The sequence below is a fragment of the Pieris brassicae genome, chromosome 11, assembly GCF_905147105.1.
Source record: "Pieris brassicae chromosome 11, ilPieBrab1.1, whole genome shotgun sequence".
Classification (NCBI taxonomy): domain Eukaryota; kingdom Metazoa; phylum Arthropoda; class Insecta; order Lepidoptera; family Pieridae; genus Pieris; species Pieris brassicae.
Window position 1 is genome coordinate 13,323,435 of NC_059675.1, and position 26,047 is coordinate 13,349,481.

General features: G+C 35.1%; 2 protein-coding genes across 4 annotated transcripts in view; one reads left to right on the forward strand and one right to left on the reverse strand.

Annotated features, from left to right (window-relative positions):
• The window catches only part of LOC123716701 (alpha-mannosidase 2), a 33,786-nt gene extending 10,980 nt beyond the window's left edge, over nucleotides 1–22,806 (forward strand). The window contains exons 10-21 of one of the 3 annotated variants that reach the window (XM_045672560.1): nucleotides 350–523; nucleotides 1,600–1,864; nucleotides 2,620–2,792; nucleotides 3,469–3,687; nucleotides 4,263–4,440; nucleotides 5,084–5,242; nucleotides 6,270–6,422; nucleotides 6,887–7,009; nucleotides 7,638–7,829; nucleotides 8,888–9,001; nucleotides 9,545–9,722; nucleotides 22,433–22,806. In XM_045672560.1, the coding sequence (XP_045528516.1) occupies nucleotides 350–523; nucleotides 1,600–1,864; nucleotides 2,620–2,792; nucleotides 3,469–3,687; nucleotides 4,263–4,440; nucleotides 5,084–5,242; nucleotides 6,270–6,422; nucleotides 6,887–7,009; nucleotides 7,638–7,829; nucleotides 8,888–9,001; nucleotides 9,545–9,703 (1,909 nt within the window). In that variant the 3' untranslated portion in view covers nucleotides 9,704–9,722; nucleotides 22,433–22,806. Of the gene's footprint in view, nucleotides 1–349; nucleotides 524–1,599; nucleotides 1,865–2,619; nucleotides 2,793–3,468; nucleotides 3,688–4,262; nucleotides 4,441–5,083; nucleotides 5,243–6,269; nucleotides 6,423–6,886; nucleotides 7,010–7,637; nucleotides 7,830–8,887; nucleotides 9,002–9,544; nucleotides 10,850–18,938; nucleotides 19,066–22,432 lie in introns of those variants that run through there. The other 2 variants (XM_045672559.1, XM_045672558.1) reach the window with 2 other exon arrangements.
• On the reverse strand, nucleotides 12,899–25,101 carry LOC123716702 (dihydroxyacetone phosphate acyltransferase). The gene is made up of 11 exons (XM_045672561.1): nucleotides 24,691–25,101; nucleotides 24,380–24,556; nucleotides 24,130–24,259; nucleotides 23,214–23,417; nucleotides 22,344–22,495; nucleotides 19,061–19,550; nucleotides 18,499–18,636; nucleotides 17,686–17,765; nucleotides 17,134–17,307; nucleotides 14,317–14,465; nucleotides 12,899–13,415 (listed from the first exon to the last, which is right to left on the reverse strand). The coding sequence occupies exons 1-11, from the start codon at nucleotides 24,871–24,873 to the stop codon at nucleotides 13,274–13,276; spliced, it is 2,019 nt and encodes a 672-aa protein (XP_045528517.1). The 5' UTR covers nucleotides 24,874–25,101; the 3' UTR covers nucleotides 12,899–13,273.
• Between the last annotated feature and the right edge of the window lie 946 nt (nucleotides 25,102–26,047).

Consider the following 26,047-nt stretch of genomic DNA (forward strand, 5'->3'; position numbering starts at 1 on the left):
TCGATCTCCTCTAGCTATAAAAGCGTATGGCCCGGTCAGTGAATACTTGCTGTGTCAAGCATCTTCACAAACTATGGGCGTGGTGAGGCGGACGCAACGGCCTCATACGCAATGCAACGGTTGGGGATAAGGCTCTGCTATTACCGCATCCCGCTTAAGGCGATTGTTGATGGCGTCTTGGAGTTGTAGTTCCACATAACTCTCCCGCTTTAAAAAAACATACACACGTACAGTAGAATTATATATATATGTGTATAAATATGAACGGATTTGACTAATTGTGATCTTGAAAAAAAATCTTTTAACTATTTAAAAAAATATCGTAAATTTCTTTATTAAATTTTAATAGGGCAGCCGAAGTTATAACGTCACAAGCGGTGTCATCGAAGTCCGTGACGTATATTACATCTCTACAATTAAGGGATCGTGTGGAAAGGGCAAGGCGGGCATTATCACTGTTCCAGCATCACGATGGTGTCACTGGTACGGCGAGGGATGATGTGGTACTTGATTATGCGAGCAAGTAAGTATCCTCTCCAAAAGCGAACTGATAAGATTGCCAGGTATCTTTATATCTAAATATCTATCACTTTTTTGTGATACATTTATTTAGGCCCAGAACTGTATTTTCTAGATACTAAACTCTGACTTTTCCGTAGAATTCTGACAGCTGTCATTTTTTGACATGTAACATTTTTGCCCGGGCATATTTTTCAATTTCACTATGAGTGAACATCTAAGTCTATACATACATTTTATTTGTTAGTGAATGTATTTGTATGTATGTTCCACATCCACGGCGAGTGATAATTTCGTTCCTTTTCATCACAAACAGTAAAAAATGTACAAGTAAAGATAATATTTTTTTAAAGATTTAATGCCGTGATGCACTACCACTAAGTTTGTGATACATTTATTTAGGCCCAGAACTGTATTTTCTAGATACTATACTCTGATTTTTCCGTCGAATTCTGACAGCTGTCATTTTTTGACATGTAACATTTTTGCCCGGGCATATTTTTCAATTTCACTATGAGTCTGAACATCTAAGTCTATACATACATTTTATTTGTTAGTGAATGTATTTGTATGTATGTTCCACATCCACGGCGAGTGATAATTACGTTCCTTTTCATCACAAACAGTAAAAAATTTACAAGTAGAGATAATATTTTTTTTAAAGATTTAATGCCGTGATGCCAGCTAAAGAATTTAAAGTAGTTAAAATTCGATGTTTTGTTCGTGATATTGAAATATTTGTTATTTTGTATTAGGGCACTAGACTTTAAATATTTAGATTTGCCTTTTTGTAGATAAAACATAAAAAATACGTAGTATTTTTTTATTACCGTCAAATGGGTCTAATTTTCTCTTTTTCTGTGGAGAACTTTTTTAGTAGCAACACTTATGAAATGTCAGAATTGTACGGAATGAAAGTCATAGTATACATTGTTTTATTATTGCGGTTCAATAAATTCCCTTTATAATGGTTTTTAATTTTTAGTTACTGGCAATACTAATATCCATGACAGTGACGCTCTTACCGGCCAAGAGGAGTATGTGGCACTGAACAATTGCAGTTACTACGTTAATTTTCAGAATGCTTCAAGCGATAAAAGACAGTCAGTCTGTCATACAACAAGCGGCTTTCTACCTCTTAAAGCAACCAGCCATTATCGACCAAACTCAAGAGGATATTTACTTCGACGTTGACGACATCTGGCGAAAAAATAATGAAATTCCAGCGAGAATCACGATAGCGCTGGACGAAGTGTCGCCATCTAGGCGTCTAGTGCTGTATAACGCTTTGGCATTTAGACGACAGGAGATAATTACTGTGTTTGTGTCTTCGCCCCATGTTGAGGTTTGTTTTAAGAATTTTCGAGTTATTTTTGAGTAACTATACTATAACTATACTAATTATAGTTTAGAATGCTCAAGGTACGATGCCGAATCCTAAATCTTAACCCAAGCCATTGGTTAACACTTACATGTAGTCACGAAATCGCAATGTCATCGCCAAAAATGGTGTCCAGTATTGATCACCTACTTGTCAACGAAACAAAAGAAAAAACACGAAAACATTCGAAGGGTGTGTCTGAAAACCGCAAAAAATGATTTACGCATATATTTGAATGTAAATTTACTTTTTCAAACCATCAACATTTAAATTTTTACATCGTTTTATCTACGTTAATTACTTTGTCAAAATAGGTTAATAAATAAATACATTTTGAAGTTACTGTTCTGTGACATTGTACCCTCTAGATACCCCAGGTATTTCATCATACCACTTCTCCCTCCTTCCGTTTTGCGTATTCTGATAAACCAGCTATATATTTAAGGCCGGCAACGCACTCGCGAGCCCTCTGGCATTGAGTGGGTCCGTGGGCCGCGGTATCACTTAACATCAGGTGAGCCTCCTGCCCGTTTTCCCCCTGTCATCCGTATCCAGCCATAGTTTTCCTCCTTACACTTTGAAATCAATTTTCCATTAGTTTTTTAAAATTCATTTATTTTATTTTGCTCTTCGTGTTTTCCTATAAGTACTTGTATCAGAGTGCCAAGTGTTGGTAAGCTATATGTAGATGTAGATAATTTCTATTTGATAATTTTCAGGTTTTTGACCCCGAAGGAAGTCCGATAATGGCCCAAATATCGCCCGTTGTGTCTGGTGAGAAGAGGCTAGGTTTCGCAGCGAACAAATTTCTCCTTTCGTTCCCTGTGACTATTGACGCGCTCGCACTAACAGTGTACAGTGTCTCGCTACGGGACAGTATGACTATTAACAAGTTGGTATTTTTCTCCTTTTTTAAGACATATTTTTTTTGTGTTTCCAGATTTTTTTCTCTTCATATAATTAAGTTTTGAGTAGTGTTGGCCGAGTGTCCTCAGCGTACGACTCTCATCTTTGAGGTCGTAGGTTCAATATCCGGCTGTGCACCAATGGACTTTCTGTCTATATACTCGAACGGACAAGGAAAACATCGTGAGGAACCTTGCCTTAGACAACAAGGCGTGCGTCAGGCACAGAAGACTGATAACCTACTTGCCTATTAGATTGACAAATGATCATGAAACATACGGAAATCTGAGGCCCAGACTTAAAAAGATTGTAGCGCCACTAGTTTTTTTTTTTAAATCATTAAGTTGATATTTCATGATAGGATCCTGAGGATAAATGGTAAACTGGTTGTCTATTAGTAGTAGCGAAGATTTTTTCGGTGTTTTTTTTGACATTTTTTGCATATTTAGTTAAAAATAAATTTTATAAACATAAGTTTTTAAATGTTTTCTAATGCTTTTTTTCATTTAATAAGTGTTTTTTCGTTAACCTCTAAAATTAGGGATGGCACTGTAGTCTAATCACCTACTTGCCTGTAAAATTGATGCATATCAAAGCCTTTTTTGACAAAATATATATGTTTATGTGTATGCACATTTTTTTAAAATAAAACGAACACCCAGGTATACGTCATACGCCCGTGTACGCGTATACAACGCGGACTACTGGAACATCGACCTACCAAAGATGTTCGCCATTGAGCAACCCTCAGCCCGATTATCCGATGACGTAACCATACAAGCGGGAAATAGTACGCGAGTGCTGGCCAACAAGCATGGTCTTATTAAAGCCATCATATCCACCGACGGAAAGACCACGCCGGTGCACATGGATTTTGTTCAGTAAGTTTTTTCGGGACAAACGGATCACTAAAAAGGTGACCGCCCATTGACACGGTGTGTGGCCGGCCTTTAAGGGAATGGTACCCTCCTTGCTTGAAGGCTTCTATCTTGTATCGGTTTGGAAATTGTCAGTTGGTTTCACAAAGTGCCTTAAATTGCGCTCTGTTATGAACATTTGACCTCGATGTGATAAAGATGGAATTTGACATTCTGCCTGATGATAAAATTTAGCATGCATGCATTTACTGATAAATTTTATTATTTCCTACAATTTTCCGAGGTTTGTTTTTCGCTGATGCTAAAGAGGTTTTCTTCTGCGAACTAGCGAACTGTCGAATTGACTCCCGGTCGAAGTCTACCCTGTGAGATACGTACGAAACGATACTTCAATTGTATAAAAAAGAGCATACGGTACTGATCTTTTATGTGTAACCCCTTAGCTTATACTGATACTGATCAACACACAGATACAAAAGTGGTTCTTAAGTAAGAGAGACATAATAAACACAAAAGAACTAATCCATACACAGATAAGATTTTAGTATTCGGAAATCTAACTTAGTATTATTTTTTAGATATGGCACACAAAAAATGACAGATAACAATAGTGGAGCGTATCTTTTCATTCCGGACGGTCCCGCCCAACAGTTCAACTTGGACGCGTATCCCGAACTGGTCATAACCGAAGGACCGTTTAAGGCAACACTTTATACCGCACTCATTGGTCCAAAGGCCGCTGACGTCATTTTAGCTGTAAGTAAATTCAACTTATTGATGTGTTGCCATGTACCAAAAATCTAAACTAATTTAATTTTTTGACATTTTTCTATCTTTTATAAGCTAATTGTCAACCAGTAAATTTTTTGATTCATTAAGTTATCAAAAAAAACGATAATTTAAAAACTGTAACGTGACACCATTGACCACCACTACCAAGATGCGTACACGCAACGCACACATAGAAGCGAACGGCTTCTATATAATACGAAATCACGCCAAGCTCTTGGCAATTGCCCAATGGAAGAAGTTGGCGTCCACACACCACTTCGACAAGGCTAAACATCATCCCAACTCGTTGATGTGTAAAAGCATCAAATATTACACCTTCCCGACACGTCCTAACGGATCCGTGTGATATGGAAAAAACAATTTCGAAGGCGTGGACCTGAACTTCTCTCTTTGCTCACTCCAGTGAGCTTCCGTCCTGCCCTTCAGGTGATTGACACTACGACGGCGACAATACTATGACTTAGTTAGGTAAATTAGGTTTATTATATAATTTAATTAGGTGTGTGTGGATAATACTTTAGGCACCTAACCTAACCTGTTATTTATATAAACAGTTTGTAAGCTGAAGAAAACTTTGTTGATGTAATCACTCTGGTTCGCTCCACAGGTGTCTGTATACAACAACCCCTCACTGCGGCAAAGTGAGGTGGAAGTGACCAACACATTACTCATAGACCCACATGTGGATGACTTGGAACTGGCCATGCGGTTCTCTACAAGTATCAAAAGTGGAGATGTCTTCTATACTGATCTTAATGGGATGCAGGTAATATATTTTGTGTAGTAAATAAATTTATGAATTAAAATCTCATACACAGCTTAGTACTTTGTTTGCCATGTTTATTTTATATGTGTCAGACCTGGGTATTGACAGAACAACTGGGAAATGGAAAACAGTATAGAAACAAGAAGAGAAGTAAAAAGAATGGATAAAACAAAGTTATGATGTTAATATAAAAAAAAACATTTAAAGTCGCCTACACCACATATAGCTAAGTGGAGATGATGTGAGAAAAATTGGAACAGAAACTTATCTAAGTGGTATTTACGAAGTGGGAAACGAAAGAGAAGAATATAAGAAATAAGAAGAAAATTTTGTGGTTTCGAACTGCTAGAGAACGTCAAGATTGGAAAAATTCAATGATGCCTTTGTCGAAGTACAGCTGTTATTAATAAATAACCATTTGCCGATAGATATTAAGTATTAAGTATATTTCATCTAAACGCTGTAAATTTCGTTCTGCGTCTAGAGGATACTGCTCAGGCCTGTACATGTTCTAGCATCGATCGTTGGCGAAACGTCCATCATCACGCAGTTGCTCTTTTTCTTCATGTTCGTATTTGGTGAAGCCCCAATTCGTGGAGACGTAGATCTTCTGACGACCTGGGAACTTGAAATTGGTACGACGCAGAGCCTCGATGGCATACGCCTTCCAACGGTCACTTGAGCGCACTGACATAATAGAAGGTCCAATGCGCACACCTGCCTCTGTACCTTGGTTTATCCAAAGCATCTCTCATCCTATCATTATTTTAAAAGAGAACAGAGAGTTTTTTACGCCGGCTTTTTCTCTCGGCCTACATCCTCTGTCTTCTTTGCCGATGAGTAGGGAGGTCTAGCTATTTAATTTAATGACGTGGAACAAGTGATACTTGTATCTTATTTAGCTTGTAAGCTAAACATCTCAAAATCGTTTATGATCTATGGCTAATAAATAAGAATAAACTTTGATATTACTGTAAATCAAAAATAATTCGGTGTATTTTTTAATTAAAATACGTTAATATTTTAGATAATAAAACGGAGGTACTTGGAAAAATTACCCATTCAAGCAAATTTCTACCCTCTTGGATCTAGCGCGTTTATTGAAGACGAAAGCTCTCGTCTCACCATTTTAGCGTCTACGCCCCTTGGCGTGGCGGCTTTGCAGTCCGGACAGATTGAAGTAAGAACATTTATTTATTTATTTCCTAGACAATTATTAATACAAAATCTTTTAAATACAAAAAATTTAGTTCGTGCGCGGCGTAAAGCGCGTAAGTTAACATGTACGCGCTCGCGGCATTGCTAGCAATTGAGTGATTATTTAGCACTAGCAACCCCAGTCTCTCCGACATTTCCGCGTTATATATGCTACCTCTAAGGACCTTAACATATTGTTTGATGGTAGTGACCTCACCTCTAACATTTTTGATAAGTCACAATTTTTTTTAAATTCTCAAAAACAAAAAAATTTGATTCGCAATTTCGCGATTTTTTTTGTATTCATGCACAATTAGCGATCGCTTACAAGCAAATCAGGAGAGAAATGAAAATCTTAACTTATTAATTATTATAATTATAATATTATATAGAATTATAAACATATTTTATTAAATTTAAAGAAAATCTATTAAAAACTTTCCATAGATAATGCAAGACAGACGTCTCTCCCGTGATGATAACCGCGGAATGAACCAAGGTGTATTGGACAACGTACGGACGAGACACACATTCAAACTTATTGTTGAACATGCGCATACGCCGTGCTCGGTGAGTACATTTTGATACTAACAATGATTCAGAGTTCAAAATTTAATTTCTTGTTTACTATATGTAACCGACCATTTAATATTTTATTGTACATATTTTGACTGAACTATAAATAAAAAGGTTCCTTAAAAAGAAGGAAGGTTTTCCTAATCTTTCCATCACAAGCCTATATCTGAAAAGCCCGTCTTCGGATGCTATTAGCTACGTATCCAAACAAACTTGGCAATCTGGAAGCGCAACCAGGACCAAAGCCTCAAAAAGCTTTCTGTAACCTTCTTCTTCACTTCTTTTTTTTCCTTTCTGGAAACTCGCCAAATGAAACTGTCATATATTTCAATTCAAATTGTCTGGATACGTAGTTAGCGACGTCGCTATGGCATTCCGGTTAGTTAGAGGCCTTAAGGCCCGGCCAGTCTTTAATAAAAATAATGAAATTGTAAAACAACATATACAACACATACATTATATAAATCAAAATATCATATAAGTACGTAACTTCTGTTCGGATGAACGTCAGAAAATTGACTGCCAGTTCTCATAAGAACGGATGAGAAGAACTGTCAAAACGCCATAATCCCCAAGTATGTCTGTAAGGCGCTGCAATAACCAGGCTTTAATTCTCTTCCAGCACAAGCCGTTTGACCACCCAAGCGGGTACCTCACACTCGGGGCTCACGTCTCCCAACAGTGTTTACTTCAGCCCCTTATAACTATGCACTACACGGCCAACGAAAACTCACCTAGGCCGAGCTATTCGCGATCCATCACAAATGCCGCTGACGTCATACTCGCCTCCTTCCGGTCGCATGTTGCTGTCAAGGTAATTAAGACCCTATCCCAGCACGAATTGCTGTGTCAGTGTCTCGGGGTGGACTGCGGTGCGCAATGGAGAGCTGAGGCGCGCCGGCCCTCAATAACGATTAGTTATGTAAAATGTTAAATTAATGTAATTTTATCAATTCCTTTTCTGAAATGGATTCCTTGGCTTGCGATAAAATATATCGTGTAAATTTCGTCATAAAATGAATTCAATGTGTCAAATATTGGCTATGTTTGCATTGTTTCTATAGAGCGAAGTTATTTAAATCGTGTATCGATCTTTGAAAATTGATACAACTCAACTCCACCATATATTTTTTTCATTAGCCATACTTCAAGAAGTGATGATAAACGAAAGAAACAATGTACTTTTTTGGAGTTGTGCCACCGTATAGGCCCTTAAGGAAATTTCTGTTAAATCTTTTGTTTATGATGGTTTTATATGGACACCTATAAGTAATTCAAAGTAGGTAGACAAGACCAATGTTTTTTTTGCTATTTAGATTTTAAAGGCAGCTATAATTTTTTAATTGTATCGGTAGCGCTAAGTCACATGATCATAACGTTATCCTCCTTTTGTCTATGGTCGTACAATCGTACATCACGTTTGATAAATGCTAGGGTAAGATTCAATTCAATTCAGTCGAGACTTAGAGACCCTTTTTGGGTAAAATCAAACCCAGCGTCTAATTGCAGTCTTTTAACTCAATATTATTTCCACTCTTTGTTTCAAATTATGGCTACGATGCGATAAAAAGAGACAGATGAGTTCTTTCATCTCTGTCTTTCAAAGTATGTCTACGCTGAGATGAAAAAAGGTAGATGAGATTTTTCGTCTCTTTCTTTCAAATTATGGCTACGCTGTGATGAAAAAGGACAGATGAGTTCTTTCGTCTCTTTCTTTCAAATCATGGCTACGCTGTGATGAAAAAGGACAGGTGAATTCTTTCGTCTCTTTCTTTCAAATCATGGCTACGCTGTGATGAAAAAGGACAGATGAATTCTTTCGTCTCTTTCTTTCAACAAATCAATAGCCGATTACCGTTATATACCTTTCAGAATAAGGAAGGATCAGTCTACCATGGTATGGGTTTGACAGTACAACGCGTTCATTTGGACACGTGCTTCGGTAACGCTGCCATTTCCAAGTTTTACCCTACTGGTGATGGACAAGTAAGTATCATTGAATTTATTTATAAGTCCTTCATCTTCCACAGAAAATATGACGTCACAAATGACACACACACACACATATCAATTGTATAATAACATAACAATTTCAAACTAGCAAAGAAAATAAAAAAATGCGATTAAAAAGAGTGGCGGAAAGATTACATCACCTTAAATGTTAAAATATATTACATCATTTCGTCACAAGCAAATCTAGATTTATACATAACATTACTAACGAAACACACACACAGAAACAGACAAAATAATAATAAAAATAATGAAAAACAACAATATTTTTTTTGAGGAATGTACCTTACATTTGAAGTGTGTAATGTGTGTTTTGTGATTGTAACTGGGTCTGGCGCAGCAATATGCTGTGGAGCAGACGTGTTCCACAGCGCTGGTCATTCTGATAGATACCACAACAGTAAGCGTCTCAGACGCTAAAGAATCTAATGTAAAAATAATAATAAAAATTAACAGTGTAAGTAAAGTCTTCGAAGATTTATTATAGAAAAAAATTAACAGAATTTTTTTTCTTAGGTACAACTGACAGATATGGTAGACGTCCAACCGGACCGAGTATTTGACAGCTCCCTCACATTCCTCCACATTCGTTCACCCGTTCCTGACGCGTCGCTCGTTCTCTGCCCCATGGAGGTGCGTTCCGTATTCATCAACTACACTCTGAAGCACGGCTGAACGAGTGAACGATTGACCTGTGAGTATTGAATTGTTAGTCACGTGACTAAAGCGTATTGAATTATTTATGTTTGTGATAATTTTATTCAGGCATTGTCATTGAACTTTATCTTATATAAAAGAACTTTATGTATAATACGAAACCAAACAAATCACAAAAGCTCGGTTTCCTAATATTTGTATTTCAACTGATACATTGTAAAATAAGTTCTATCGGCGTCTCTATATGTTGTGAACCATAAACTATGTTGACACTTTGAAAATAAATATACAACTTACAGCTAAGTATTTAATATAATTAAACATAATAACTGATAACTTGAGTAATAAAAATATATTAGTGGTTAGGCGTCGTAAATACAGTTTCTGACGTAATAAATGCAATTTCAATGTTAATTCCTGCATTTTATATAAAGCTGTTTCGTATTAACGATTCTTTTTCGAGTTTTTATCGTATAGTGTAGGATTTAATCAAATTTCTCATCATGTGTGTGTATTATGACTATCTATTTGTATATATTAACTATGTTAAATACGTATGTACTTTAAATTACTATGTGTTATGATATACGTGGCGTGTTTACGTGAATTTAGTAATAAGCTTCCCAAGGTCTCGAAGGATTGATGTTCCTCGTTATGAAATTTTTTTGAAAACTGTTACAAAATGGCAATATTTCTCCTGTCACAGAACCCATTTGGTTTATAATATAAATTGTCTCTAAAGCCAGTCTACCAGTCGAAGAACTGGCTGGCCCGAAGTACCCAGTGGCAAAGGCCGAAATATTGTATCTCTCTCTTCAGTCGGTTGCGCTTGTTTGAGCTTCGTGATCAGCAAGAAAACATCAGGTGCCAACTATCTGGACAGTAACATCTCTTATGACAGTGTACACTTTTAAGGAAGATGAGTCTGTCGCTTGATCGGTCCGTCTGGTTTGTGAACGACCACTTGATCTTTTGCCGTCTATATTAACGATCAGTTTCTCCAAGTTCTCATCGCCTCTACGCATTGTTTGGCCGAAATATGATACAATTCGCAGTCCACGGTATTCTTAGCATTTGGCTCCAGCACCTCAAGCATTGTCCTTAAAATAAATCAATGGCGCTCCAACCTTTTTAGGTCTGGGCCTCAGATTTCTGTATCTGTTTCATGATATTTTTTTAATCGAATAGGCAAGTAGGTGATCAGCCTTCTGTGCCTGACGGACGCCGTTGACTCTTTGGGTCTAAGACAAACCGGTTTCCTCACGATGTTTTCCATCACCGTTTGAGCTAATGTTAAATGCGCACATCGAAAGAATATTCATTGGTGCACAGCCGGAGATCGAACGTACGACCTCAGGGATGAGAGTCGTATGCTGACTAGGCCAACACTGCTCGAGCAAGCATTGTCCTTAGCGGTGGTAATCATTTTGTTGGCGCGTTCAGGGTATGACGTTCGTCACTGGCGATTTTTTCAGAATATTACAAATCCAATTTTTTACGGCAGTTAAACTAGCAACTTAAAAGACAGGTAGCATTTATAAGATACAATTATGTATTATATATTAATAAATTATGTTGTACTGTAAAGTTTTAAATCAAGCATTACAGTTAATGCTTATATTTAAATCAAATTGTGTCACTCGCACACGGCTCGCTATAAGGTTTGAGTACCTTATTTTTTTATATATTTTTATTATTATTGTGTTATTATAGGTGTAATAGTGAATTTGGTTCGCAACGACGGGGTTTTGATTGATATCATAAGTATATTCGTAATTATAACAATAAAATACAATATTTACAATGTTCTTAACCTACATAGTAATAATACAAATAATTAACAATTAATAAACAGAAAATTAAAACAGTGGCCCTGTAGCAGTGTACCTTTATCTATGGCATGACTCGTTGAGCGAGGAAAGAACTAGCTCTGTGGTCACCAGGCGCCAACGTAAATCGTTTGCCAACTTATACTTTTGCGCCATCTTTTTCTACAGGCGTTAAAATTGTATGAAATTATAAATTATTATCGTCCTATGTGTCTGTTTTCAATATTAACGTAGCAAGAACGTTTTGATAATAACTTTTAAAATTATTCAGATATTGCCACTAGCAGGTAGACGTAATTTCAATTCGTTATACAGATTTTGCACATTTAACTGAAAATCCAAAATTTTCTTGCTTGCTGTTATATTTTATTGTTTTTGTGTATATATGATTTGTATTTTTTTTTTTTGTAAATAAAACATGTTTTTAATATTCGTTTTATTTATTGAGAGGGTAATACAATTATACAAATACATTTGAACTATCACAGGTTATACAATTAAGTTAAATTATATTACGATATAACATTATTTGGCTCTATTGTTGACACAATCTATAACAATTGGGAAAAATGACAAGTTCGAACCATATTTAATAGTAGATTCAAAACTTTTATAAAATGTTTCATTTAGCATTGGTATCTGCAATTACACAATTCATAATTTTCCCGCGCTTGTCAACAGTTTTGACAGATTAATGACAATTGACGCATGTCATTATTTTAAGCTCATCATTTTAAATACCAATTTTGGTTTGAGCGCTAATTCGGTTTACGGACGATACTTTAACAACGTCTATTGTAGACATTGATAAAATGATTTAATATTTTTTTTCGGATTGATCACTATTTTGTATGGATACAAAGGAGTGAATCCTCGGACGCAAATGCCAATCGAGTGGAAAAGAGACAGATGCGGCGCAAGCGTACAATGAGCGTAACGGGACAATACGTCATGCTTTTACGCGCAGCCGGAGTCCTTCTATTATCAACCTTTCAAAATACGCCATAAAAAATATCTACTATTATGATAAATTTAATTAGTATTAATTATTAAACTTTGAAAGAATTGAGAAAGCTTTGAGAGAAATTTGTTCATTGTGCTGAAGTTTATTTTAAGCACTATATCATGAATTTGACATCATCAAGCTATCGGAGATATATGAGGATAATTAAACTACATTTTTCTATAGTAAACACTAGCAAAATTCATCGCAATAAATTGTATTTAGGTAAAACAATTGAGACTATTTAATGATCACTACCAGATTATTTTGAATTCTTTTTAAAACCGTTCCCATGCCTCATAGTCTCGTGACTTACTGCATTTGGAGAAAAAGCGATTTATAATGCAAAATTTGTTTAATGTTACATGTTACAATGGTATATCATGCTTAAAATCATATAGTTATATAAGAACCTTGCTATTAACTACAAAAATGTATGACCAAGCATTGGGCTTTCGTGATTGTACCGTACAAAACGTTGTGAACCAGCGGTGGTACTGATTAACAATCTTTCCTCTGAGAAATGAGCCTTATCGAATATCGAAATAATCGAAGGACTTTTTTTATATGGAATTGCGTGTCAATACTGAAATGAAATCACTATTTTTAAGTAATAACTAATAATACCTAAAAAACGGACAGTTCAAAAACATTATGTCCCAAATACTAACAAGCTGTCAAAAACCTTAACCACAGATCTTATTTGACACACTGACTCAACATAATCTGTTGTTATTAATATCGTCTATGGCCTTTTTATAAACGCGCTCGTTGCGTTTGATGTATAATAACTGGGTTGCTATAAAAATCTACGGTCAACTTTGGTAAGATAGAACTAACAAGGCGTTGGCAGTTTTCAATGGCTTCTGGTACAGCTTCGTATACAATTTCTTGTTGCCTGAAAAAAAAATCAACATTATTCACCTATTTATAATTAAATTTATTGAATTTTATTCCCAGATTCTTTCGGGTAAGACAAATATAAAGGTAATAGCTTAAATAAATAAAACTAATTTATTTTCTTATTTTTACTCCATTATTACCTAACCTTATTTGTAGCTACTATGCCATTGCATTATTGAGTTGAGTTTGGTAAAATAAAAAAAAATCTTAAAGAATATAAATGAACCACAGATTAGTTATCTATACAATGTGAAGTATTTTCAAATTATTCTTTTGTCTGACATTGACATAATTACTAGTTGACAGACACAAATACAAGCTGTCACTTAGTTTAACCTGCGTTTGAATTATCGCGGTTTTCGTTCCGTTCAAAAAATCCTATACTATAGTAAAATGTAAGTACTTTTTTATACACGTAAAGATAGTTTGTTCTCAAATCCTTCACCCACACTGTGAGAACCCCGCAAATGAGAATAAAGGTTCCCGTTTCTGCAACATTTTTCATTGAAGCATTTCGCAGTGTGATATTATCTGTGTTCCTCACTAATGTAGCTTTGTTAATGGTTAAGTAGTTTTAATGTATTTTTTACTAGTTCACATAATATTAATGTAGGTAAATAAAAATCGGTTAGCAGTGTAGGTTCGAACGTTCGCTCGAGCGGTGAAGGAAAACATCGTGAGGAAACTGTTTTTGACCCAAACAGTCAACGGCGTGTGTCAGGCATGAGGCTGACCACCTACTTGCCTATTAGATTGACAATCATCAAACAGATACTCAAATCTGAGGCCCAGGCATAAAAAACGTTGTAGCCTTACTGAATATAACAATAGATATTGCTTAAGATTTTGGTATTACTAAGAATTCCCATCTAATTTAAAAATTTCTTAAAACTTACATTTTATGCTTGACCAAGACGCCACTGTGTACAAGTCCCTGCAAGCAGTTACCTGCTGCTTCTAGACTCAAACAGTATGGATGACTTCTCTTCTGTTCTAGCCTTTCTTGTATCTTCTTTAGAGCACGCTTGTGTTCACATTCTTTACACTGAAATTGTATGATAGAAATTCGTATCTTCCAAGTATTAACCGATTTTAAAAAGGTAATAATTTTTGGAATATAATCTAGAAAACTATATCATTATGTATGTTTTTGTATGCGTTTGGGTCGGTGCCCTGGATGATTCAGCTTCACAAATAAGCCAGACAGATGGCGCTGTATACTTTGTTTAACATCCTAATCGCTTGAAACATCATGCAGGACAACGCCTGACGGGTCTACTAGTATAGATCTGATTGACGCCCTCGAGAACACTCTGGCATTGAGTGTCCATGGGCGGCGGTATCACTCAACATCAGACGAGTCTCATGAGCATTTGTTTCTACTGTTGTATTAAAAAATAATTTTAAAATATTATACATATGTACATATATTACAAATACAGTTCAATAGTTTTTCTACATATTAAAAGCATTTCTGGACACGAAAAATATATAAACTATTGCATGGGTTTTGATCAAGCATATGAAAAAATCGTGCACAGCCGGGGATCGAACTTACGACCTCACGGATGAGAGTCGCACGCTGAAGCCACTAGGCCAACACTGCTCCATTTATCACTAAACGTAAAATAATATTAAAATTAACAATGTCAAAAATATAATAACTGACACATTATATACCATAAAATCAATACAGCTCTATAAAAGCGAACTCTATCAACCCTTATGAAAAGCCGTAATAAAATTGTGGAGTGTACAAACGCAGTTCAATGGCCTATTTGGACATTCCTATCTATTCACTGATAACGACGTAATCATACCGAAAAATACTTGGGCAATGTGAATCATTGATTATATACAATTTATCGTTGGACGCTTTATCATAAATGTACTATAACCCTCTATTATTTAAACAATGATTAGTCACATTTTCACATACAGAGAAAACACGTCTGTTAAAATGTACGAAAAATTACTTTCTACATGTATATGTCGCAGTGAAGTAGTTACATCAGAGAGTTTATTGAATCTCTAGACAGTTCATTAAATATATATTCAATCAAGTCGCTAATGTTCCGTCAGACAAGTGATTGAAAGAAACGTTTAACAAGTTTCCTAAACGTTCCTAGGCAATAAGACTAACCAAACCGAATTTCCAAGTTCTCAGTTCTTCACGATCACACCGAAATAACAAAAACAAATGAAATAATCATGGCGGAGTCTTGTTTTACATTGTTAATCAACACGCTGGCTTTCGGTCAGACAGATAGTTAAACGTTTTTGACGCTGCTTTATTTAAATCAAAACGCTAGCGACTTGATTGAATATCGATTTTTAATTAACTATCTATAGATTCAATTAACTCACTGATTTAACTACTTTACTGCGACATATATACTTAATTCTTTTCAATCCCAAAACCCCTTGTTATCTCAAAAAACACTTCAAATTCTTAGGTCCTTCTAACTATATGTTACGCTCTTCCAATAGATGTTTATTGTAAGTTCCATCCCACAGCACATCCTTCATAGGCAATTCATTTAGGATCCGCCATTAAGTTGTGGAATAGGCTGCCCGTCTCCATACGATTGGCTCTCTATCATCTTTTGAAACTCTTCTGTATAAACACTGTTCAATCGTTACTTGTGTAATTCTTGATTTTTCTTTTCTTTTATATTACATCATTCGTGAATCCGTGAGATTAGCTTTAGCTTATAGTTTGTTATTAATATTGTTACGAGCTAAGGGGTCGGATAGAAAATGCCGTAGATTTATTCAAGGGTTTATTTCTTGGTAAATCAATGAGGAATTTATGGGCACAAATTAACCGCAGAGATGCACTAATTACACACACAAAACAATCACTAATTACTTCACTTATGCACACTTTACACTGTAATTTATCACTTGTATTCACTTTATTCGCACTTTATCGCTTCGGTGTTTCGCTCTTGTTATCGCATTCCAAACTAAAGGCGACTAGTCGCGTTTCGGCTCGCTTATATATCCCCGGGAATAATTCTAAACAATATTCGAGAACTTTCTACGCGGGCTTGCTACTGAGTAGCGATTGCACAATTCTAGAACGTCCGCACTCTTTGTCTCTTTCGCACGTTGCTCCGTCCTTGTCGTACGGCGTTCTAGAGTGCTCAGTCTAGTTTCGAGAAAGTTCTGATCTTCTCTCTCTCTCTCTCTCGTATCATTTCGTCCTTGTCTCACACCTAGAAAGTTCGGTCTAGAATATTCCTTCATCAAAGGGGTATAACTAGGCCTGAAAACGCCTGAAAACGGGTCTCCTGAAAACTACACCACTCTACTACACATGTTCTGAAACCGACTGAAAAAAGGTTTCAGCTTCCTGAAAACTAGGGTAACATTATGAAAATTACAATTTTCTAATATGTGATTGACCCTCTCCTGAAACGGTCAGAAATCATATTACAGCCTGCTGAAAAGTTCTCTAACTAGTGGAAAAATCTAGAAACATTGTAGTCGACCCGTCTTCGTAACAATATATATATATATAATATAAAATTTGGTTTTACACTTCTTGCACTTTACTCATATTTTTGTTTTAGTTTTTCTCTTACTAGGATTGCCTGGAAGAGATCCCTACTTAGCGATAAGGCCGCCCGTGGCATACCTTTTTTTTATGTATCGTGTTATGTGTATTTTTTTTATGCAACAGAGTGTGAATAAATAAATATACTTACCTCGTTCATAACGTCCATACAACAAAGAAGCGTTGTAAGCGCTGGCAATAAAGCCCATTGCAACATGTAGCGCAACTTGTCGTTCGATTGATCGCCCAACCCGTCACAGAACAAGTTATTATTCACTAAAACCAATTTGTTTTGTATGCAGTACTCTAGCGCTTTGTCCAATGTCTGCAATAAATAAAATAATAATTATGCTCATTATTGTTTTTTTTTCATCATGAATTTGTCATAGTAAATGCCAACAATAAACCAGACAGTTCTGTCAACGTGTGAAGTTTGTATATAATGGCATTAACATGTTGCCAAAGTGACATACTTGTTAAAAAAATAAGTGTTGATAAAAATGTCTCATAGACAAATGTTTTTTTTTCTGTTTTAAATAGTAAAAATGTATCTCAACTTTAACATAAATAAAACAATTTAAACAGCTACAGTAAAACCTTAAATTCTGAATCTCTCATATCGACAGTTCGCGCCAAAAAGCACAAAAAACTCAAAGCATTTAAATTCCTTACAAATGTTGAAAAACGTAATTTAAAATCTCACCATCTGTTCATTCTCTTCTATATGGAAAAATTCATGTCTCAGCAGTCTTCTAATTTCAATATAAGTCGAATACAATTCATCTGAAATTAATAATACTCCTATATTGTAAAAATAAAATTCCTTAAAATACTATGGGACTCAAATAGAGGACGAATGTATTATAAAAATTCGATGGATTATAGGTTCTAAGGCTGAAATTTGATATTGTAGAAAGGTCGAAGTCTAAGCCAAGGCAAATTGACATAATTCAGAATCATTGTTGTCAAACTTCGCGATATCTAGTTTCTATTGTTTTTGGTATGATTACAGACAAAACTATTTTACTAATCTGTGAAAACAAAGACGTAACAAGGTATTCATTGCAACATTTGAGATCGCAGAACAAAATTTAAAGTATTTTTAAACATAGTTTTTTTAACTTGAAACTGGTATAAAGTCAAAACTATTGCCATTATATAAAGAAAACATAGTTTTATTGATAAAGCGCACCGAAGTAAATAAAGTATTCATTGGAGTAATGACACATTGAACCTTTGATTATTATATCTCTTTTTGGACACGACAGTCCATATGGTGGCGCCAGATTAGCAGCTTTAGTGATGGATTTTGACACAGTTCGTTAGCGCTTATAAATTTGACCATCTAAAATCAGCTACAGATAAAATGGTATTTTATTTTCAAAAATGACATCAGTTACTATTGAAATTATAAATTTTAACTGTACGTTAAATTTAAATTTATAATTGATTAATTTAATACCCAGCCAACATATTAAATTTAAATAAATTAATATTAAATAAAAAAACTACATACCTTTCAGTATATTATGTCTGCTAACAATAAGATGAATAAGTGCAGGTGGTACTATGTAATGTAATACTGGGTTTATGTAGATCTGAAGCTTAATCAACGGGACTGCATTGACCATCGTCTCTGCTTTTAAGATGTGACCTGTTCAAAAATATTTTTTAAATAATTAAAATGCGTTTTTGCCGCGCACCACCTCTATATAGAACTAGCTACCCACTGAAGTATTTCCGAATCAATTCGACTTAGAGTCCTCGAAGAAAAGAGCGTACCAATTCTTGAAAGACCGGCAACGCACTTGCGAGCCTTCTGCCAATGTGAGTGTCCATGGGCGGCGTATGACTTAACATCGGTTGAGCCTTCTACCCGTTTGCCTCCTGTTCTATAGTAAAGTGCCTAATTTTGTCTACCTTATCTAATTTAAAACACTTTTTTTCCTTTTACAGTGGTTGCCTGGAAGAGGTCGCTCGAAAGTGATAGGGTTGATAAGTTGCCCTCCTTTTGATTAATTAATGTTAATTTTTTATATTGCAATGTAACGAAGTGTTAATAAATGAATTCCTCAAACCTTTCATCTTCTTTTGCACATCAGCCGTCACATTCATCAGGGCACTGGACACCAATCTCAATCTCTTCTCGCGATCCAACTTCACCATAGTTCTATGTACAATCAAAACTCTCTCCATGTTCCCTTTGATATCTCTTGCAAAAACTGAAGCGCCCAGGTTTTGTAATACTTCTATCAACCAAGAGATTTGTGACTCCACCTCATTCTGCCCCAAAACCCTGCCTTTGTACAGACTATCCATAAGAACTATACAGAGCAGATTCGTGATCGTAACCACCGCGTTGTCTTGCTGCAATGTTACCACGTGATCGGCGACTCTCTGGACATGCCTCATCTGGTCATCTGTCAGTTTTTGAAGGTCTCGTGGTTTGAGGGTCTCGGATGTAAGGGTGGAGTGCCCCAGGAAGCTTTTAAGAGACATTGGAGTACCCAAATTTATGTATATGTTACCAAAGTGGTCGTTGAGAGTGTGTAATGCTTTGATAAGACCCTAAAATTATTTTTGTATTAGTTTTCAATGAAAAATATACCGAAATATGTTATAATTTACGCATATAAAGATAAGTGACAACTATAACATGTTTTTGATAATGGAAAAGTTGCTTTACATGTGAACGACTCATCAAATATCTATTTCTATGTATCGTATTTTTTTCAATTTCGTATGACTATATAATAAGAATTCTTTATATAAATAAACAACATAAAAACTTTTCTACTTTTTCGATTTTGCGCCATTTCACATATTTTTTCGTTTTCATTATAAATATCCAATATTGTTCATATCCAGGTGTTAAAGAAAAAAAGATTGTAGTGATCGCCTTGGTATCAGCCATATGTTCGTATATAGTTCTATCAACGCATACAACAATTTACTTCGTCTGTGGAAGATCAGCAAAGATCGGGGCGGCCGCGTGCTGTTAGAACTACAACGGCTGTTAATGCTGTTAAAGCATGATTCCTCACATACCTATTAGGCAGCAAAACCCTTATCTCGAGGAATGAAGATTCCTGCTAGGACTCTATCGCGTCTTATAAAACAAGACCTGAAGCCTGCTTATCGTCGATATACAGTACATGCCCTCAATCAATCTTTACAATGAAAGAGAGTGGATCGATCAAAGTGCAGAAGCACAGAAATATCCTCTTTACCGCTGAATTTTTTTTACGATTGAAGAACACTATAATAAGCAAAATGATTAAGTGTACGCTCACAGTTCTAAAGAAGCTGCTGAAGTGGTCAGAAAGGTACAACATGGTCATCATTCTGTGTCAGTGATGGTGGGGCGTGTCTTATCAAGGAGTCACAAAATTACATTTTAGTGAAAACTTCAGTCAAAGTGTATCAAGATACAGTCTTGGATCATGTTGTGAAACCTCTCAGCAATACACTTATTAAAAATGAACCGTGAACTTTCCAGCAGGATTCTATACCTGGTCACAATGCAGGAACTACCGAAGTCTGGCTTGAAACCAACTTTTCGGACTTTATAACAGCTGAATACTGGCCCTCTTACCAAGACCTCAACCCACAAGGGGTTGAGGTTCAAATTATGGTCAGTTTTAGAGACAGCGACCTTGAGTCTCTAAAAGAATCTTTGGAGCAAGCAGTGGCAAAACTTCCCCTGGCAACAGTGCGTAAATCCATAGATTCGTGGCCAAACAGATTAAAGGCCCGTATAAAAGCCAAAGGTGACCATTTCGAATGGAATATTTATATATCGGAATATTGGAATATTAATATATATTGTATACATTTTAATAATATTACAATAACGTATTTAAAAAAAGGGCTTTTTCATTTGTAACTTATGGCTGGACTAGGTATATATAATAGTGTATAATATACCTCCTTAGAACGAAATGATTCAGCAAACATAATCTTCATCTGTCAATGTAAGATAAAAAAAATACCTTTACTAAATAAGGCATCAACCCAGAATACAAAGTAGCAGACGCTTTTTAAAGCAATGAGCACAAATCAATCATTAATTACAAAAATTACTCAGATTTAAAGACAAAAAACAGTTACAAACACGTGGCAATGTAGGTAGGTAACATTACTCAGTATTTACGAGAACTTATTCAAGGTCCTGCAAAATAACAGAACGAGGTACAAGTGCTAAATAAATAATTTAGTATTAACTTAACAGGACGCAATAACATTTCAAACGTATTATATTAATATATTAACAGAAGGATTTTATTCACGGACTAAAGAGTACCGTGTTTGGTAAAGATCGCACGGTTTCCTAAAACCCCACGGCGCCACCAGCAATCGCCCGAGGCATCCCGCCACGCGATCAGCCATTGGGACCACGGTCCCCTATGACCACGAATGATGTGGAACGGATCCTGGCACAGCAAGTGCCATTCACCGGCCAATTGGCCCTGATTTGTAAACTGGGTGAGTTCGGGTACGATGCTACGAACTGCAATGCGTTATGGCTTTTTTTTATTGTCGGGAAATCAATTTATAGACTTTTAAAAGTGAAGTGTGGGCTTCGGTCCATGAGGTGCAATGGACCACCCACTAAGACCCAACAGACCCAACTGCTCGGTATTGACGGGCATGGTTTCAATTCGTTAGGCCTAGCCTAAGTGCGAAAACTTGTTTCGGAGAATTATAAAACACAGAAAAGTTTCCGTCGACCTTGAGGCTAATATATTATAATAATTACAACTAAGTATAATAGATCTATGACCGTCATTTGACATTCATAAGACAGGATGTCATATAAACGAAAAAATTTGTACTAATTTGCTTCATAGATAATTTAATACGAAATTCTGTTATGATAAAAAATATGTTCTAATTATTAGATATTCTTTAGGAAATTTTATCTCGATTAGAAACCAAAATGTATATTTTTATCGTTTCTCATATCACGTGGCCTTATCGTCTAAATTTCTAGCCTTCGTTAAGGAAAATTAATAAAGTTTAACATTTTATCTGTAATAGATTAACCACAATTCTTATGTAATGTACTATTGGTAGCCGCGAATTTTAGTCTAGAAGATTCTGATCGGATTGTATGTATAAATGTTTGATGCATCACCGAAAACTGATTATCGTTTAGTATAGCTAAATAAATTATTTTTATTTCCATTTGTTAAATATATTTCGGAGGCAAACTGGCAGGAGTCTCACCTGATGTTAAGAGATATTAAGACTTCACCGTCCTTGGACACACACATTACCTGAGGGCTTGCAAGTGCTTTGCCGGCCTTTAAATAATAAAATAATTCTCATCCTCTGATACAAAGTAAAAAAATGTCTCACCCCAGTCGTCTCCTTAGGTTTGGGTACACCGAGATGTTCATACGCGAAGAGGGCCTGCTCCACTATACGATCATAACTTATGTTGACAGGCACAATCGTGACGTCATCCACTTCACGGGCAAAATATGGGACTAATGACATGGCTAGCATTCCTAAAGAAGATGAGATGATTAGGGGAAATCTTATAATGGTTGCAGACCTCGATAACACCCGAGAAACAAACAACACGTCTTTTCTAAGGCATATTTTATCCTATATACATAAAGTATTTCAATTTAAAAAATAAGTGCATGGTAACAATAGAATTCAAGTCTCTAAATCGCTAAATCAGTCCACTATTTTCATTTTCACGTTTATCATATCGATCAATTAGATAAAATCCTCGAGTATGTGTATGATGATATACAAGTAATTTACCATCCAGGCCTAATAAAGTATTTTATTTTGTTCCCCTAATACGAAGTAGCTTTGTTATCAAAAACAACTATTGATAATAAGCTAATTATCACAAACATAATGGAAAAAGTACAATACGTCTTTATTAAAAGCTCAAAGGTCACTATGTACCACCCGACGCGTATAGAATTTAGAAACAGTATTACAAACTATTTATTACAGAAATATTTAATTTTTTAATTATTTTTAAAAATTAAAAAAAATGACCACAGACCACCAAGAAATTGAACGTCAATTATTTCATACTTATCTTGCATTCGTATATATTATTAAATTCTGCATGTTCTTTCTCTATAAAACAACACTGCCCCCAGCTTTGTTTGATGGGATTGGGTTGGTTGGTTTACCTGCTTACTGTTCAACACATCCAATCTGACGGCAGACACCCTGTATATTAACATAACCAATACTAACCATACTTCGGTGGTAAGCTTTTATTGCTCCTACTCCTCGTGCCTTCCAGGAAGAATTCAACAGGGGCTCCATAGTGTGCCACAAGTGTGCGGACATACTGCCGCAATGTGGCTGAGTATAAGGGCGCCCCTGCAAGTGTCCTACGCATATAGAAAGCCCCTGTCTCACGCATCATTTGACCTACGACCGCCATTGTGTAGAAATCTGTTCAAAGAGAATAAAAGTATTGAATTTATTTAGTATGCATATCTGTGATCTATCTATATACAATTAGACATATTAATCTCATTGTAAATCATAGACATTAATTTCTGTCTATGAATTTGAAATGTTAAATAATTAATTAAAAATTGTTATATGTATGTTTCAAAATAATAATAATAAACATAATACACATGGAATTGTACTGTCTTAGTTGAATTTGTATATTTATAGTACATTAATAAATTGAGCAGTGTGCAACTCTCATTCCTGAGGTCATAGGTTTGGTTCCCGGCTGTGCACCAATGGACTTTCTTTTCGTTTGCATTTAACATTCACTCGAACAGTGAAGGAAAGTGGCTTGTTTTAGAACCAAAACGTCGAGGGTGTGCATCAGGCACAGAAAGCTGATCGCCTACTTGAATATTAGATTGTGCCATTGATTTATTTATTTAAATAAACAATTAGTTTTATTAAATACAAGGTATAAATAAACACCTTTTATATGAACAATGCAACAATGTTCATAATACATCAAGGTCATCATTCCTATTCACACAGAAAAAATGGAGCAATCATTTTAAATCAATAGTATTTGTAATGAAATAATAATGCATAAATATCTAAAGCAAAATTTCTTTGAGTAATATATGAAAAATAGGACTCTTGAAAACAATTATCTAGTATGCCATTGGTTTAAAATAACTACACTTACCCATACCAGCGGCAACAGCTGGTAACTCAATATCATAATGATAACACAGGTATGTCATTAAACAGAAGTCTGCATAGCTTCTGTGCGTTGGCAGAAATAATACTGGATTGTCACCCATTGTCTTTTTAAGCTGTAAACAAATCTGTTTAGTAAACAATGTGTACAGGTAAAGAGAAATAATGGAAACTTAGAGCAATTTTACAAATGCAATAAACTATTGTTTCATTGTATATGTGTAATTTTAACAAACCTCTAAAACAGCAGTTTCATTTACAAAAATGCCAGTTTTCATCATAAAGGAAACATTTAGAAAAAAGACACCCATCCAGCGAATAACATGCATACGTTTATCCATGGCTATTTCTTCAATATATTTTAATACTTCTTTTTTTAAGTGCTGCTTCACTATATTGCTCCTTGCACTTTCCTTAAAAAACGTCAACTGAATTTATGAGAAAGTATGCACTATTTGTTTGGCTAAAGATGTACTGAAGCTTATGGTGACCACCCGAAAATATTTTATTAGAGAGAAATATAAACTTAAAAAATTATAATACTTACAGCATCTAAATAGGAATCCAAATACGCGGATTTAGTGACTAAATTTTTTATATCCTGTGGGAAATATTCTCGTTCCAGGTTCATTGTTTTTTTTGGAATCCAGGGCCGGGTCATAAATTTCACAATGCCAAAGTACGTGTTGCGGGGTTGCAAGATATCCATGAAATCTATTTTGTCACGCATTTTCTTGATGCTTGAGGTATTACTTTAGTAAAAAATTCAAATTATGTGACTTTTTTACTATTAAACACATTGCTTATAGAAAACAAATCTGAAAAAAATTGGACCAATAGAAGAAATGGTCCTCAGACATAATCAAACATATAATTCAATAAGGTTCATTCATTAAGGTGTGAATAACACGATTATTTTGTGCAATTAAACATTTAAATCACCCACACGTTTAGAAACTTGCGCGCACTCTGACGTTACTTTGACAATCGACTTCCCAGCCCCCCGGATACAGTGTTCCCAACTTCTTAGAATTGTCGAAAATTGAGGTGCTGTTTCTAAAATATAGATTAATAACTAATAACACAATATATTAAATTAATTATCCTTTTCAAGTATAAGAAATTGTTCGCTTTGCTCTGTCTTTATATAGGGAATTACTTATTTCATATTAATTACCGAACGTTAACCTTAGTCGGTCCCTACATATTATTATTATTAGTACCAAATACATTTTATGTAATGTTTACTTGAAGAAATAACACTAAGAGAGAGCTTTCAAGAAAAGACCTTAGTCGAAATAATCATCGCCTTATCTTAGTAATACGACTCGCCAGGAAGTACTTGAATCGCCTACATATTAATTTATTTTTCATTAACATATTACAAAGATAACCAGATTACTTTGATTTCTATCAAAATCTACAGATCTAGATGACTTACATTTATCAATAAAAATTCTAAATAGGTTGGATTGCTATGGATGAACAAAATAAAATAAAACACATACTTAATCCATTTATTCAAAAAAAAATGATATCTACTTACAACAATCAATTAAAAATCACAGTACCAAATACTTATTACATATTCTGTTGACAACCAAATAAAAAAATTAATATAGTAAAAGTGTTTTAATAAAATAAATGTAACAATTTAATTTTATATTTGGTCACCAATACAGTTACATTTCTAAAAAAAACCCTGTTATTTTATTTCAAACCAAATTGTTGACTATGAAACTAAGATATTAATAATAAGCATCAAGACTGGCCCATGGTAATGTATCAAGATATTTAACAAGGAATGGTTACTAGCATAGTAGCTTCATCATCAACATGTAGTGGAAACACAAAGTAATCTTTAGTCATTAAATGAGCAAATAATATGGCACAAACAGAGCAGA